Source organism: Stenella coeruleoalba, assembly GCF_951394435.1.
Source record: "Stenella coeruleoalba genome assembly, chromosome: 17".
NCBI lineage: Eukaryota > Metazoa > Chordata > Mammalia > Artiodactyla > Delphinidae > Stenella > Stenella coeruleoalba.
The window spans coordinates 2,511,935-2,528,757 of record NC_137163.1 but is presented as its reverse complement, the minus strand read 5'-3'; the positions used below and the strand labels follow the sequence as shown (position 1 = coordinate 2,528,757).

Here is a 16,823-nt window from a genome sequence, read left to right as displayed (position 1 = left end):
GTGGATATGCTAGTTGCCGCCACCCCGCTTGGCAAAAGTCCTCTGTGGTCCTTCAGGCTGGGTCTCCTTCTTCAGCGTCCTGCTGCTCTCCACCCTTCCAGGACCCTGGGAAGAGTCCTACTCTTGTCTTTGAGAGTGCGTATGTGTGTTTTCTATCATTTCTAAGGGCCTGGAAAAGACACTGTGTGTCCACCTTCTGGTATCTCAGAGCTCAGTTTCCTGATCTAAAAATTATAAGTCTCTCCATTTTGTTGGCAGAATCAAGCACGTAACAGAATGATGTAAAAGGACTGTGCAAATGGGAAGCATATAAAAGCTTTATAATTAAAGCCAATGTGTCCTCTAGACCGAGTTTGAAGCCAAATGGGAGATTTCTAAGAATTCAACTCTTCAATAATAATTTTTTCTTCTCCCACTCCCAGGAAAATCCTAAGGCATACGTCCCAGAAACACAAATTAGTGAGTTTTTAGAATGATAGATGAGGTATAGACAGACAGGTTAGACAGAAAATAGATAAAGTAAATAGACATAAATACAACTTTTTTTCTGATTTTCCGATAAAAATGAAACAAACACTCCAAACAAAAACCTCTGTTCATACTGTTAAAACAATGTAGTAGACCCATATGTGCTAATAAGGAAAGATGATCAACTATTCTGCGAAACAAAAAAACGTACATTGCAAACTCTACACAGTGTGGTCCAATTTTTGTTAAAAAAAAAAAGATTGTTTCTGCTTTAGCACATGTGGGACAGATGTGGAGGCGTGCGGGTTGGACGGGGTCTGGGGCACTGCTTTTCCGTTATCTACCGCCCGTGTGTGTGCGTCCTCCAGCCAGCGGCCTGGAGTGGCCTCCCCAGGCAGGTGACTGTACCTGCGCCAGGTGAGGCGTGGCGGCGCCGCACCTCCGCCCCGCGCCAGGTCTCGCGGGCTTTGCGCATCCTGGGCAGCGGCTGGACGGACACCAGGGGGCGCTGCGCGCTCGCTTAGCCGGGCCCTGGACTCCAAGCCCCTCCCCACGGGGAGGGCCCGCCTCTCGCTGCCTGCACAGCGGCAGGAGGGGCAACGCGCGGACCCTTCAGTCCCCACGACAGGGAGGCACGACCCCCTTGGTCCCCACGGCAGGGAGGTGTGGCCAGGTTCTGCCCGCGGGGGCGCTCAGGGCACAAGCGCAGGGCCAGGGCCTCCCAGTTTCCATCCTCCTGATGCCCAGGCGCAACCCCGGGACCCCGTGGTGATCTCGCCCCCAACCCCACCCTGCCGAGGGTCCGAGCCGGCCCCTTCGCCCCTCCGACATCCCCAGGCAGCCTCCCCAGTGCCCCAACTCAGAGCCAGCCTGCGGCCCACTGCAAGTCAGCAGCCTCGGAACAAATCAACCCATCCTGCGTTCATCTCTCACCGGCTGCGTGACCTTGAGCGAGCCCCTCCCCCTTCCTTTCTTCTGTTGCCAAGTGCAGGGTGGCTTGCAGCTGCCCAGGGTCCCACCCAGTCCGTGTGGCACACACCCCATGCCTGATGGCAGCTTGGCCGCTCCCTGGCTGGCTGGTGGTAACCAGGGCCGTTCCCGAGTTTTCCACCCTTCCCTGGAAGGCTCTCTTACCAGCCGTCAGGACCCCATTACCCACCCACCAGGACAGGCCTTGGCAAGGACGGGCTGCCAGACATTTGCCCACACCTGGCCTGGGGCCCCAAGCTCGGGGTCTGGCCTGAAAGGGCTGTTGTCAGGTCACCAGCATGCTGGGTGGTTATCGCCCCCAGCTGGCTCAGCCTGAAGCCCACCTGAGCCAGGTGAGGTGGGCCGAGCTGAGACCCCCACCCACCCACCCACCCCCCTCACCTCTGGCAGGTGCCCTGGAGGGCCTGGGAATTCTGACACGGGCCCCCAGGTTTGGGGCTGGGAGAGCCTCTGGGGACACTTCAGGAGCCCTTACCTAGTCCACACCCACTGGCAGCCTTTGGTCAGAGCGGGGCGTCTCTGTCCTCTCCACAATGGACCCACCCAGGTTCCAGGAGGGCAGGGGGCGGGCCTGGGTCCACAGCCCAGCCACAGGAGGGCCGAGGGAGGGGTTCTGGAGAAGTGACACAGACACACCCACGCTGTCACCTGGCAGGGAAAGGTTTATTCAGTTTCAACCACAGAGTGACACAGCGAAACAGACATAGGGAGAGCCTGGTCTACACCGGAAAGTGAGCGTGTTACACAGACAGGACCTTATGCACAGGGATGGGGCAGAGAGTGCCACGCAGCCACATCTACCGGAAAGAAGCCCTGAGACCTAGGGCTCTGCATCAAGACACACGAACACCAGGCCGCTTGTGCCCACCTAATAAAAAAATGAAGTGATGTGCGATATGACTTCTCTTTCTAATCCCTTTTCCTCATAAAACGTTATGTGTTTAACACACACTCATATCACTGCTAAAATCAGCAAGAGCTATTATAGCGCTCCAACTTAATTAAGTTGATAAAAAAAAGTTGTCCTGTGGCCAGTTCACAATGGAACTAAATAAGTTTTGTTCTGAGGTGCCTGGGGAGTCTCTCTGGCAGCAAGAGGCATTTCCAACAATTGGGTCATTCCGCCACCGAGAGAGTCTCGGTCCACAGCACGTGGAGCTGTGCCCCTGGCAGCCCGGGGTAGGGCAAGAGGGCAAGGTGGGCACTCAGCTCGGTGGAGGCCCAGTGGAGGCGGCCACTCCCCAGGATGGGCTGGCCAAGGGGCCAGGACGGCGGTGGGCGGCTCCCCACGAGGAGGTAATGACAACAGCCCCCAAACGTACCGGGTGCCCAAGGGCCACGATGAATCGACACCACTCCGCTGACAGCTGAGCCCCAGGAACGCTCAGGGGGTGGACCCTCGCGTTAGCCCTGTCAGGCAGGCCTGAGGCCCCAGGCCCGGAAGCGGGCAGGAGATGGATGGTGTGTCCTAGAAGCAGCTGCCTGCGGATGGAACACGGAGAGTCGGGCACGTCCGTTTCTGGCAGCAACCTTCCCAGGAGGCCCCTCACAGGGGTGCCTGCGCTCACAGCCGGGGCAGCCAAAGGTGGACAGAAGCCCGGGTGGAAGCCCAACAGCTCGAAGGTGGCTCATGTCCAGAGAATCTGGTGTCTGACAGCCTTGCTCTGCGCAGCTGTCCCTGTCACCGGCTGCTGCGCGCCCTCAGCTGCACAAGGGATCGGCTGGCACCTCCCGGAGCGTTTTTTCAGCTCAGGCTACAGGGGCCTGTGGTGCCCGGAAGGCGAAGGCTGGACAGAGAGGACGGCCCTTCCCCACAAGCTCTACCAGCCACTCCTGCCCCTGCAGGCTCTCAGAGGCTCCACCTTGGGGTTCTGGGGGGCCAGAGATCTACGTCTCCACACACTCGAGCCTTTAAGAAAACACACCCGAGGACCATTTGGAGCCAGCCGCCCTGCCTCCCTCTGGGGGACACTGCTGGTCCCCCCACCTCAGGGGCCCTCCAGCCACCCGGAGAACATCGCAGTGCTGACCCTGCCGACAGAATTGGGACCAGGTCCCACCTGGCCGACCTCGATGGCCCCTCGAGCCTCCCCACGGGGGCGCTCCCACACGGGGCAGACCCCCGCCACGTGTTTGGGGCATCGATTTGATTCTCCACTCAGCGGGCTTTTATAGGGAACCAGGGGTGCAAACCAGACCTATGTTACCCTATTTTGGTAGTAAGTCCATTTATATGACACGGCGACCAACCAAATCCCTGCCAAGCCCCCTGCTCAGGGACGCCGGGCCCTGAGCGGTGCCCACAGACCCCCGGGGCCCACAAGGCCAACTCCAGGGTCATCTCCAGCATCGGCCACCCGGCCAGCCTACCCAGGGGTTGTCACAGCCCACTGGTCACAGCCTGACCAGTCCCCTTGGCCGGAGCACCAGACAGAGGACGCTTCGAGTTAGCAGGCCACAGAGCACCGCTCTGGGGCAGTCGCCCCACGTCGCCCTGAGGTACAGCGATAGGACACACCCCTGAGCCATGGGCGGCAACCACCGCGCTCACGCAGCCCGCCCGCCCTGCCTCTCGGCTCCTCTTAAGACACAAGGTGACGACAGAGCTTCAAGTCAGTGCGACCTGGGAATAACCTCACTGCAAGGATGGTGCCTGCTCGCTCCCAGGCGAGGGGCCGGGAGGGCAGTGCTGCGGGCCGGCTCCATGGCTGCCCCCGATCCAGACCTCCCAGACCGACACAGTAAGACACACTTTGGTCACAAACAGCCAGAGGCTTTGAAATCTGTAAAGCTCGATGGCAGGACACTCGCTTCTGCCCGGAGCCGCCAGCAGCGGCCACGCCCTTCCCTGCAGGCCTTTATCGCAAGCACTTTCCAGGTGGTTCTTGTCCTAACAGTGACTTCAACAAATGTCCTTTGATGTCTTCGCTGGTGCAGATCACGGTCAACTTTAAGGCTGGGATCTCCAGGGTCAACACGCTTTCCAGGTGGTGGTCTCGCCACAAGCCCCTCTTGCTCCTATAAATCAAACCCCAGCCGGGCCCTGAGGGCCCTGGGTCTGGAAGGGAGCGCTGGCTGTGGATAGGGGCGGGCCCACGAGGGGTGGCCCTCTCCCCACCATCCCCGCCACCATCCCCATATAGTCTATGCTCTCCGGCCTCCCTGTTTTCTAGCTGCCAGGAGAACCCTCGAGGAGCAGCTAAACGCAGGCTGCGATCGAATCACAGCAGGAGGACCTACCATCCGAAAGCTATGAAGGCCACTGAACTGCATGTCAGTGACCTGCTGGGGGCACCCGCTTGGCTGGGGGGAGCGGGAGGCGAGGGGGAGGGTGTTGAGAAGCACACACCGGATGGCCAGTGGGGGCCTCAGGAACACCGAGAGGGCCTCCAGTGGTGGGAAGGGCTTTCCCATCCAAGCACGAGATTCCCAAGGTCATGCTCCAGCTATGATGCCATCGAAAACACTCCCATCTTCTGATCGGTCCTCTGTGATCCTGGGCTTCTGAGGGAGGACACGTGGCCTGTGGACACGTCCGACAGGGACAGGCACCGCTGCTCCTTGGGCACAAACCACAACCTACAAAGTACCACCAGCAACGGACGGGGCAAGACCAGAGGCTGTGGTCAAATACATCAAATACCGCTACTCCTTTCAACACACAGGAAATTCAAGTAGTTTATTTAAAAACTGCTTAACTTCATCTTGAAATATATGTTTGCTTTAGAATGATCATATTGCAGCATGATTCTCATGCATTTTAAAGTACTTTATTTAAAAAAACATCAACTTGAGGCAGCGAAGTATTACAATCCTCTCTCACTTTATCCGGGTAATGGGCGGGAGGCCTCCCTTCTTTCTCCTGAGATCAGTAAACCTAGACTGACCGTTCCAAAGAAGAAAAGCAGAAACTGCTTAGTTATAAAGAGAGTGTGGTTTGAAAAGCATTTCCAAACAGATGCAGCATGTGGCGACCGTGCTTCCCCGGGGCCCGAGTTTGGTTCTCCGCTGAAACTAGAAACACCGCGCCGAGTTGACCCGTGGACTGGACCTTCCTTCCGTCCCAAGACCCACTTCTTCACCGTGAGGTGGCTCCGATTCCAGTGGCCAGCGGGGTGAGCAGGCGCAGAGGTCAGAAGGGTGCAGAGTGTCCGGCGTGTGGGCCTGGTGGTGGGGCGCCAGAGGCAGAGCCACACCGGGAGCCCTGCCCTCGTGATTTCCCGCACAAATGGTTTACAGACAAATCAAAGTGCAACACAAGGATCAGAGCCTCTCCAGGGAGCTTCGGACAGGACGACGGGCAGGAGGGCTGGGCACAGGCAGCCACACACAGGTAGGCCCGCAGGCAGGGGCAGGTCTGCTAGTTCAAGGGCTACCCCGGCGCTGGCAGCCCATCCCAGCCTGCTGGGCGGGGGGTCTGGAATTGGCCCTTGTGAATTGCCCTGGTCACCCCACGAGAACCCGGGGGCCTTGCCTCCTCCTGGCTTTGGTGTCACTACTACTGTTGCCCGCCGCCCACGAACAGGGCTGCCCGGGCACAATGCGGCAGACTCTGAGGAAAACAGGAGATAGATGCTGTTCTTCCAAGAAAACCACAGTTTCGGGGAAAAAAAAAAAAAAAAGAAGAAAAAAAAATTTTTTTTCCTAAAGTAATCATAGAGAAAAATACTCTCCAATAGCTGCAGCACCAACAAAATGTGATGAGATCTGACTGAACGTCCAAATACCTGTAGGCATCCGCAGGGAAAAAAATTTGATAAAAATGTTTTAGTCACTGACTACATGACTGCTATCTGAAGAATTCAGATAAGATATAGCAAAATACATCAGATATTTTTTGTTTTCAATTATAACTTTAGAAATGCAAAATCCTTATTTTTTTCTACATCACTTATGGTCTATGTTGTAAATCTGGTTTATACTTTTAAACCATGCAGAATAATATACCTGCAGAGTAAAAGACAAAGTTGAAATTAAAAGATCCTTTTCAATAAAAAAAAAAGATTTCAAATGATTCTTTTTAATTGTGGGAAAAGTAATTAACGTGGTATTTTTGCCTAGTGGCGCAAAGCTACCCTACAACTACCGAGCCTCCACTCCGGTTTGCGCTGCCGCTAAGGCCACGGCAGCCAGCCTGCAGGGGCGGTGTCCCCCGCCCTCCCCGCCTCCCTGCCCACCCTGGAATGTGTGTGCACGGGGGCGCGGCTCAGACCATCGACTGGGTCTCCGCGAGCCGCTGCGGGCCCTCCTTCCGGGACAGCTTCAGGACCGTGGGCTTCTCGATGCCGCTGCTCCCGCCTTCGCCCAGAGCCTGGGAAGACAGGCCCTTCTGCTCTTCCTTGGCCTCTTCAGACCCCTCTGGGTAGATGACCAGGAAGGTGGCCGTCAGGAAGCCCAGGAAAGAGCCCACAGAGGCCACCATAGGGATGACGCGCACAGTCCCGACCGCATCGACCACGCTGCCCAGGGCGGAGGCCACCAGGATCTGGGAGATATAGACCTGGCAGGAGAGGATGGCACAGTCTATGCCAAAGCCACGCTTGGAGTTCCCGGGGCTGTGGTGAACGTACTGCAAGAGAGGAGGACACAGGTGTGAGGGCCGGGGGGGTCAAGCCGTCGATCATCCTTCCCAGGGTTTGAACATTAGCTCAGAAGCCTGGACACAGAACCTGCCTTCCCCTTAGCCTGCCTGTCCCCGTCCTCACCCGACTTCTATCGAACATATAGTATTGGAGGTGCTGGCCATTGCGATAAGGTAAGGAAAATAAATTAAACCTATTAAGAACTGGAGTATACATATAGCTGACTCACTTTGTTATACAGCAGAAACTAACACACCATTGTGAAGCAATTATACTCCAATAAAGATGTTTGAAAAAAAAGAACTGGAGGGGCTTCCCTGGTGGCGCAGTAGTTAAGAATCTGCCCGCCAATGCAGAGGACATGGGTTCGAGCCCTGGTCCGGGAAGATCCCACATGCCGCGGTGCAACTAAGCCCGTGTGCCACAAGAACTAAGCCTGCGCTCTAGAGCCCGCGAGCCGCAACTACTGAGCCTGCGTGCCGCAACTACTGAAGCCCGCGCGCCAAAGCCCGTGCTCCATGACGAGAAGCCACAGCAATGAGAAGCCCAAGGACTGCAACAAAGAGTAACCCCCTCTCGCCGCGGCTAGAAAAGGCCTGCGTGCAGCAATGAAGACCCAACGCAGCCCAAAATAAATTCCTTTAAAAAGAAATACAAATGAGAAACGAAGAAGAATTGGAAAGCAAGAAACAAAGCTCATTATCCATGGATGATGTGATTGTGTATGCAGAAAGCCCAGAAGAATCTATAAATATACTACAACAATTAAGAGAATACACCATACTTAGGGAATATCATAAAGGCTCAATACTATAAACTTTGAACTCTCTCTAAATTGATATATGTAATCAATGTGTTTCCAATAAAAAAAATCCCAGAAGCTTATTCTAACGTTTAAATGGTCAAGAATACCCAAGACAATCTTGAAGAACCAAGTTGAAGAACTTATACTACGAGGTTTCAGGTCCTATTATAAAACTACTTAAGACAGTGAAGGATCACCTGTCTAAGGACAGACAGACCCACGGAAGAGAACACAGAGATGCCCCCAGACAGACACCTGACTTATGACGATCACGGCACGGCAGTGCGGGGGGGACACTGGGTCACAAGGCCATCCCCATCCTTTGTGAGGAAGCCAAAAAGTTCTGATCTACCTTAGACCACACACACGAAGTCCACCCCAGGTAGGCCACAGGCCGAGGGTGCGAGTGCGAGGGAAGACGTGAGCAGGAATGTCCCATGCAGCAGGGCTGGTGAGAACCCCAGAGCCGCCCACAGCTGCTGACCCTGCCCCAGGACCTCACCCACCCGCTCCCCACGCCCCCACCGGCCACGCACCTCCTTAATGTCGTGGTACTGCCCGAGCAGGGCGTAGGGGCAGTAGGAGATGCTCATGGAGACGACGCCCATGGTGCTGATCATGATCATGGCCACGTAGACGTTGGCGAACATGGCCATCACGGCCGTGCCGATGGAGAAGCCCAGCGTCCCCAGCACGTAGATGATCCTGATGCTCAGGTCGTAGTTGTCCAGGTACTTCTGTAGCAGGGCTGCGGAGACAGGCCACCAGGTGACTGCCAGGCACCGCCCACGCGCTACCCTCCCTCTACCGCCGCACTCAGCCCGGCCCAGGAACAGGTGGCCGCCCCTCTTCTTTGCCCGCCAGGCCACCACATGGTGCTCCCGAACGGGCCACAGCTCACCGTGCCCCACTCGGCTGCCGGGGGCTCCGCACCGCAGAAGGAAGGCGGAGCTCTTGGTCCCAGACCCCATGACCTGGTGCTGTCCTGCAGCTCCCTGGGGCCTCCCTACCCTGCAAGGTCAGGCCTTCCTGATCCTTCCACCAGTCCAGGCCCACTCGGCACCCTCTTGGGCCCTGTGCCTGGTCCTGCCTCGAAGACCGAGCTGTTGCTGGTTTTCCTCGCAAGCACCCACCCCCTCTGGGTCTGGAAGGACTCACCCTTCCAGACTCCTGCTCACCCTTCCTGACCCAGCTCTCCCGAGAAGTCCTCTATTAAAGCATCGACAGCACTATGACCGTCATGAAGGCTGCCCGCTGCCCCTGGCTGTTATCTTGGTCATCCTCAGGTAAGAGCACAGGCAGGGGGCCCGGCCCAGGCTCAGCCAGGAGACCCCTAACTGCGGCTCTGCCTCGTTTCCAGAAGCTGTGCCAGCATGTCGCTCCCGGGACTGAAGTCTGTCACTCCCACCCCCTATCCTCCAGGACACAGCTGACCCCAGGGAAAGGCTGCTTGTCTCCTCCAGCCACCCTGACCTCCGGCAGGGCCCAAACATACCGTATGCGCTCAGGCAGGACCCAGGATGCCTGCCTCACCTCCCCCTGGCTGAGGGCACAGCTCCTGCAGTGCCGCCACCCCCTGAGCCACGGTCAGACCCCTCCCCGAGGAGCCTGGGCAGGCGCCTGCCCAGAGGACAGCCCACGGCGGGTCTCAGGACACCGGTTCCCAGTATCAGGCTAAGGTGGCTTATTCCCAAGGTGAGGATGAGTGGATTTCTACGCTGCTGTCCCTGAGGGGTGGCCCTGTCTGGTCAGGGCCCGCCATCCACAGAGCAGGATGCCCGTCGGTCTTTCCAGTCATGGAGCACGTCCAGACAAACGGCTCACCTGACTGGGGGCCGCTTACCCGAGCAAGTCGCACCGGTGGCCGCGTAGATGACCAAGCCCCAGCAGCCCATCTTCACGCCCGCGCTGTAGGCCTGCCACGCAGTCGAGTTGGATGGAGCCTGTTCCAGAAACGAGACTGGGCTTCAGGGGTGGGGACAGCGTGCTGTACCTCTGGGCAAAGGAGGCCACTGATGTGGAAATTTACATCTCGGCTGCAGGCGAGCCGTGCAGCACTGTGGTAGCACCGCACGGAGGAAGGAGCAGCCGTGGCCTAGGCCGGGACCTGTGGCAGATCGTCTGCACCCCCCAGCCTCGCTCCTGCCCCGCCTCTGGCAGATGCGACCTACAGCTCCTGCCTCTGCCCTCTTGGAGCCCAGAGGCCGCGTGAAGCAGCTCAGACAGTACAGGACGGTGAGGACCACGTGGGGCGGGAAGGCCTGAGTCTGCGCTGGGACCATCTCAGACCTCCCAGCCCGACTCTGGGCGACACGGGCACAGGTGCAAGTCAGCTGACGCCACGGGGACTAGGACCCACGCCCAGCTGGCCCAGCCACAAGCCAGCACATCGCTGCTTTAACCCTCTGTGCATGGCGTCTGTACGCGGCGGGAGTGGGCCTTCCTGCCTCTGGCTCCTCGGCGCTCCGGTACTTGCCGAAGCCTGCCGTTTGCTCGCCGCAGACCCCAGTGTGAATGCCCTCTCGGGCACACATGACGATTCCCGACCGTGTCAGCAGGGCTGCATGCTGGCTGGCGGCCCACCATGCACCCCTGCAGCTTTGGGGGTGGCCTGCTGGGCGCCAGGGAACCAGGCTGTCACCACAACCAGGCTCCGCCCCCCCCAAGTGCCCGGGCGCTCACCTTGGGGTCCCCGTCAAAGATGACCTGGCCCATGAAGTCGGTGTAGAACACGGCCTCAGCGATGACGGAGAACCAGGTGAGCAGGTGGCAGAGGCAGAGCCGCACCAGCTCCTGGGGCATCTTCAGCATGGACAGCCAGAGCAGCCGGACAGTGGTCTCGCCCTCGCCCTCCTCGCTCTCTGTGTCCCCGCTGGACGTGGTGGCCCCGCTCTGGTTGCGGCGGCGGCAGCGCTGCCGCTGCCGCTTCTGCAGGTCGTACAGGTCGCTCATGCTGCGCGAGGGCTTGATCAGGACCACGGCGTTGGCGCGCCGGTAGCGGTAGCGGTGGGACCCGGTCTTGCCGTAGTAGGAGAAGGTGCTGGAGGCCTGCCGGCGGAACATGTGCCGACGCCGACGCCCAGAGCCCGCCGTGGCCGTGGGCTTCACGTCCACCCGGCTGCAGCCGCCGAGGCCGCCGTGGGGTGGGGAGCTGCCTCCGTTGGGGAGCCCAGCCGTGCTCAGGTGGTTCTCCAGCAGGGTCTCGTCCTCCCCGGTGGGTTCGCAGAGCAGCGGGGGCAGGTGGGGCGGCCGGGCCCGGGCGAGCTCCTGGCTGGTGCTGCAGGGAGTGCCAGGGTAGGAGGCGTCGTGGAAGATGGATGGCTCAATGTCGTGCAAGAAGAGCAGCTCGGGCTCCAGGCCCAGCGCGGCGTCCGGCACGTGCAGCACCGAGTCGCTCTTGCTGCGCACGATGCCCGCGTCCAGGTAGTCCAGGGACAGCTCGTGCGCTGACTGCACCTCGTCCGGGAACAGGGCGCCGCCGTCCAGGGCGCTGGGGGCCGGGGCCTCGGCCGCGTCCACGCTGCGCTCCTGCTGGGGGCCGTACTGCTCCTCGTCGATGCTGAACAGGTGCAGGGCCACTGACACCGAGAACACAATGGCCGCGAAGAAGAAGAGCACCTCGTTCTGCGTCCGGAACCAGGAGCCCAAGAAGGTCTGGGTCCAGTCCAGCCCCCCCAGCACGTAGCCGATGGCTCCGCCAAGGCCTGAGGGAAGGGGAGGGGTGGTAGTGAGCCGCGAGCCGAGCCAGGGGGAACCCAGACGGGAGTTCAACACCCCCAACACACACACACGCACACATACACGCGCACACAGACACAGGTCCACACACACACGGGTCCACACACACACACACACACGGGTCCACACACACACACACGGGTCCACACACACACACACACACACGGGTCCACACACACACACACACACACACACACACGGGTCCACACACACACACACACACACACACACACACACACACACTGGGGTCCAGGGCTGCCACTCAGAGAAAACGGGAGGAACAAGGACATGAGGAACGACACCTGAGCCCGGGTTCGGAATCCTGACCTGACAGGTTCCTGCTTCATGAATTGGGACAGAAACGGGCGCCTGCCCGCCCGGGGAATGCTCTCCGCGCTCCCCGCCATCCCCTGAGCTCACATTCCCACATTCCCGTCGGATGGGAAAGCTGCCCGACTGCAGGGGGCGGCCAGCACAGGGCCCTGGACTGGGGCCGCCCGGCTAGCACCCCAGACCACAGTCACCTGGCCCTGCCAGGATCTCAGCTCACTGCCTCGCCCACCAGCGTCTGAGACAAAAAAGCCTCACGCGGAGGCCATGGGAGCAGCCTCCACCAGCCCTGCCGACCTCAGACGAGCCAGGTAAGGACCGGGGTGCGGCGAACGGGGGGCCGGAGCCTGGGGACGGGCGGGGCAGGGCGCGCTCACCGGCAGAGAAGGCATGGATGTTGAGGGCCATGTCCTGCTCGTCACTGTCCGCCACGTCCAGCAGGTAGGCGCGGATGGGCCCCTCGGTGGCGTCAGCGCTGAAATCCAGGACCACCACCCCCAGCACCGTGAGGACGATGCCAATGGGCTGCCGGGTGGGGACATCGCCGAGGGACAGACCTGACAGGGCACAAAGGAGCAGCCGATCTCAGCCCAGTGGCAGGCAGTGACCTCCCGGGGAGACAGCGGCCTCCCGCCCCAGCCTGAAGGGCACGTGCTCCTCAGCACAGCCTCTCCTTACGGAAGGAGAGTTTTGTCTTTCCTGGCTCTGGGAAGGAGGCTGTGAGCCGTAATCACGCACCTGCCTCAGGTGAGTCTGGCCCTGAACCCAGAGACCAACCTGCTCCCCTGACAGCTGAGCTAAAGCTGGTTTTACTGGATTCACCGCCGTGGGACCGAGGGGCACTCTGTGCACAAAAGTGATGAGGGGGCACTGGGCTCATGGTCTGGAACCCAGGACCAGCCCCTGAGCTCTGCAGATGAGGCGGGTCTCAGACACACCCTCCCTGCTTGAGGGCAGGGGACCTGCTGGCTACCTGGACCCGGCAATGCCCGGGAGCAACACAGGTGCAGCAAGACAGAGGGCACCGGGCCGGAGCTCCGAGCCGCTGCGTTTGGGCCACAGTGGGCCGGGTCCACCTGCACACACAGGTCCTCGAGAAAGACGCAACAGGCCCTCTAAACTGTGCCCGCAGGTGCCAGGAGGGCGGCACCCCCGGACTCCTGATCCGGGGGCATCTGGATGGAGGGGAGGTGGGTGGGCGCTCAGCTCAGGGAGGCCTTCCTCGGCCGCCCCCACCAAGCTGGCACTAAGCTCGCCCCAGGCGGTCTCGCGCAGCCTCTGAGCAGCTGAGCGAAGTTTTCTTTCTGCGCCGCCCTCCCCAGTTCCCGAGCCTCCTAGCATCAGCGACCCCCGCCTGAACTGATGCGGACTCGGGGCAGGCTCGCCTATGTCAGACACAGATCAAGCCTTCGGCTTACAAAGTCGTTGCCAGAAAACAGGGTTTTGTTTTTCACCAGTGCTGGCGGTTGCTCTCAAGCAAAAGCTATTTTCCCACATGTAGTTGTTTTACTTGAAAACAAAACAACAAAAAGAAGCAAAACAAACCACGAGTACACGAAAGAAACAAACAAAAAAGTATCACACTAGGGCTGGACATTTTCAATACCAAGCCTAAGAAAAGGAGAAAAAAAAAAAAGAGAAAAGATAATTTCTGAAATAATGCTGGAAACAGGACGTGGTGTCAGATACGCATTAAAAACAAACGGATCACAACAGGAAACGCTCCCTGAGAACAGGTTCCCACGGCGTTCCCACGTGGGGCCCGTGGCAGGGCCACCGCCCGGGCGCCCAGGGCTCTGCACAGCTGCCCAGTCCGGGACCAGCCGGTCTAAATTCTTTAAACATGCGCATCTTATCGAGTCCCAGGCAGGGCTCTGCAGGACACTCACCGATGGCAGAGCCGTTAAGGAAAAGTGCCACTCCAAAGAGCACGCCCACGCAGAGCACGAGGATGAAAGGCCGCCGGCGGCCCCAGCTTAGGGTGCACCGGTCACTCGCGGAGCCGATGAGGGGGGTGAAGACGAGGCCAAGGATGGGGCTCAGGAACCAGGTGAGGCTGTAGTACTGCTCCGGAAGGCCTGCAACAGACACGCGGGCCGTTACACACGCGGGCGGGCGCGCTGCAGACCGCCTGCCCCAGGCAGCTCGGGCCGCGCGCACACACCCCTGCCAGCTAGAGAGCCCCCAGCCAGACGTCCCCACCTGCCAGGCCCGGTGTCTGAAATCAGCCAAAGCCCGACGGTGAAGCATCAGGTGGCCCGAGGCCAGACCTGGGCCGAAGAGCCCGTGTCCTGGAACCTGCCCAGGGCGCACTCGGCAGGCGGGCACACAGCGTACGGTGCAGGACACAGGACCCAGCGGGCCCGGGCCGCCATGCACACATGGAGAGGCACCTGCAGGGGCAGCGGCACGAGGGCAAGACCCTCTCATTCCTCTGGCACTGACCAGGGCCTGGGGTCTCAGGGGCTGCTCAACGCCACCCTTGGGAACCAGGCACTGAGCCCGTCAGCCCACAAGGCGGGCAGGGGACTGCCGCTCCGCTTCCGGGATCCTGGGCCTCACAGCCCAGGCCTCTAAATCACAAGGGTTTGCAGAGGGTTCTTGCAGCCACTGACGCACTAACTGACCCCAGCAGTGGGCTTCTGAGCGGTACTGAGGGGCGGCAAGAGGGGAGGCCTCAGTGTGTGTCCAGCTGGAACCAGGGGGTTGTGTCTGGCGCTTAATCCTCCTAACTGCCCAGGGAGGCAGGGATTACTGTATCCATTTCACAGACCGGAAATCTGAAGCTCAGAGAGGTTTAGCTAGGCAATCTGCCCTGGGTCACAGAGCGAAAAAGTAGGAGCCTAGGACTTAAACCCAGGGCTGCCTGATTTCGAAGTCTATGTACCCCCCACCCCACTCTACATGCCTCCTCCCTATAACACAAACCCAACGCCCATCGCCACTGGAACAACGAGAAACTGAGTCTGTCTCATTCATACGCAGGACAACAGGCAGAATCCCGCACATGCTGGGTGCACAAGGGCACACACTGTGGGTTCCATTTACAGGATGTCCAACGGGGCCAAAGGAGTGTCTGCTGGCAGAAGCCAGGGTGCTGGTCGCCCGTGGGAGGGGCAGGGGCTTCGGGCTGGTGTGTTCTGACCTTGATCTGGATGGGGGTCCCTGGTGACAGCTCACCCAGCTGGAGACTTGGACCATGCACCTTCTCTGTGTCATACTTCAACGAAGAGTTTATATAAAAAAAATAAAAGCGTGCCTTGGCACCCCAGCGATTGTTAGCTAATGTCTTACACCACCAAAGGCCCTGAGAAACGGAATATTGTGCTGAACTACTAAGAAAAATAAACTGTGTAGGAGGAGGAAATCGTTTTCAAAGGAGGAGGGAAGCACCTTTCAAAATCGTTGCTAACGTGCCCATTAAAATATTTATGCATTCAGCCTAGAATTCAAGGTGTCAGCCTCGACCTTTACACCACACAGAACCTTAGGAAGGGCGAATTCTGTTCCTGATTCTAGTCAGCAGAACGCACTGGTGTTTCAGGAAATGAGAAGCTTGCCGAGTGTGCTCTGCTGACAAGCGGTGGTTTACATGGTAGGCCCGGGTCTTCGGCGTTCACTGTCAAAGTCAGGCACTGGGGAAACGACAGCGGTACCGGCCACATCGGCCGCGGCGACACTTCCTATGCTCAAGAACGCACAGTGTTGAAGCATCAGGCTTCTCAAAAACAGCTCCCTCACAAAACCATCTAGCGGGTGCGGTGTAGTCGGTTTCAGAGAAAGGAAAGCATTTTTACCCCAATGGACAGACTCTTAACTATTGTTGGGCTTTTCAAATGTCACAACTTTACTCATGAACGGTGACTAGCTTGGTGACGGGGCTCCGTGCAGAGCTGCAGCACGCATGCACTTGCGCACACGCAGGCACGTGTGCCTGCTGTCTCCCCTGGGGGCCTGGCCCTCCCGCTTCAGGCACAAGGAAGTGTTCTGGGCTTCTGCACCTGCTGACTCTCACCTCCCTACCTGGTACCTCTTAGAACTCTGAGGGGTCACCCACCCAGGAGGCTCCCACTCACCAGGGCTCACCACCACTGCTGTAAGTCCACAGCTGCTGAACCACCTGTATGCGATCCCAAGAGACGGGCATCTCTGAGGGTGGAGACCCACAGAGGTACCAACAACAGCTGAACTGAACCAAACCCGAGGTGCCCCTGCAGCGGGGTCAGCCTGAAGACCCCAACCGCCGACCTCTGACCCTGCGCACTGCTGCTGGCCAGCCCCCAACCCGGGTCTGATCTTCAGCTGTGGTTGGCCACCCCACCCCCCGGCGCCCTCACCCACCAGGCCTACCATCTGCCCCAGGCCACCTTCCGCATCCCCAGCCAGCCCACCACACACATGCCTCCTGGCATCAGTCATCTCGGCTCCCGGTGCCGAACGCACTCAGCACTGGTCCAGGAGCAGGGAGGCTGGGCACACAGCACCCCTGGGGCCGGCTGTGCTTGCTATGCGGTGGGGGAGCGGTGGCTCCTGGCCTTGGCAGTCCCAGGGGGACGGGCATTAGCAAATTCACCAGGCGACAAGCATCTCAGGGCGACCCGTGGCGCTTCAGGGACTGAGGGGTCGGGAGGGCAGCATCCTTGAGTCTGAGGGAGAGAAGCGGATGGGGTGCCGGGCGGCGGGGGCAGAGGGGGTGGGTGTTTCTCTGGCCATGGCAGGTGGAGCTCTTTACAGAGCAGAAGGCCCTGCGACCCCGGCCGGGCCTCCCACAGGGGACAAGGGACGGGAGTTGCGGGACCTGCAGCATCATCCCTCGCACCTGCCCGGATGTCGGGGACACGGGAGGAGTCAGCACTGGATCCCTCCTGGCACCTCGGCTCGGCGTGGCCGGAGGGAGGCTGCTGGGCAGG

At 59.4% G+C, this 16,823-nt stretch overlaps 1 protein-coding gene across 2 annotated transcripts in view; it reads right to left on the bottom strand.

Annotated features, from left to right (window-relative positions):
* Nucleotides 1-6,008: 6,008 nt before the first annotated feature.
* Nucleotides 6,009-16,823, bottom strand: part of SLC45A4 (solute carrier family 45 member 4) — a 72,822-nt gene continuing 62,007 nt past the window's right edge. The window contains exons 3-8 of one of the 2 annotated variants that reach the window (XM_079902256.1): nt 13,803-13,991; nt 12,291-12,470; nt 10,528-11,549; nt 9,689-9,788; nt 8,382-8,593; nt 6,009-7,027 (exon numbers count right to left, since the gene is read on the bottom strand). In XM_079902256.1, coding sequence (XP_079758382.1) covers nt 6,665-7,027; nt 8,382-8,593; nt 9,689-9,788; nt 10,528-11,549; nt 12,291-12,470; nt 13,803-13,991 — 2,066 coding nt within the window. In that variant the 3' untranslated portion in view covers nt 6,009-6,664. The remainder of the gene's footprint in view (nt 7,028-8,381; nt 8,594-9,688; nt 9,789-10,527; nt 11,550-12,290; nt 12,471-13,802; nt 13,992-16,823) is intronic. The other variant, XM_079902257.1, reaches the window with a different exon arrangement.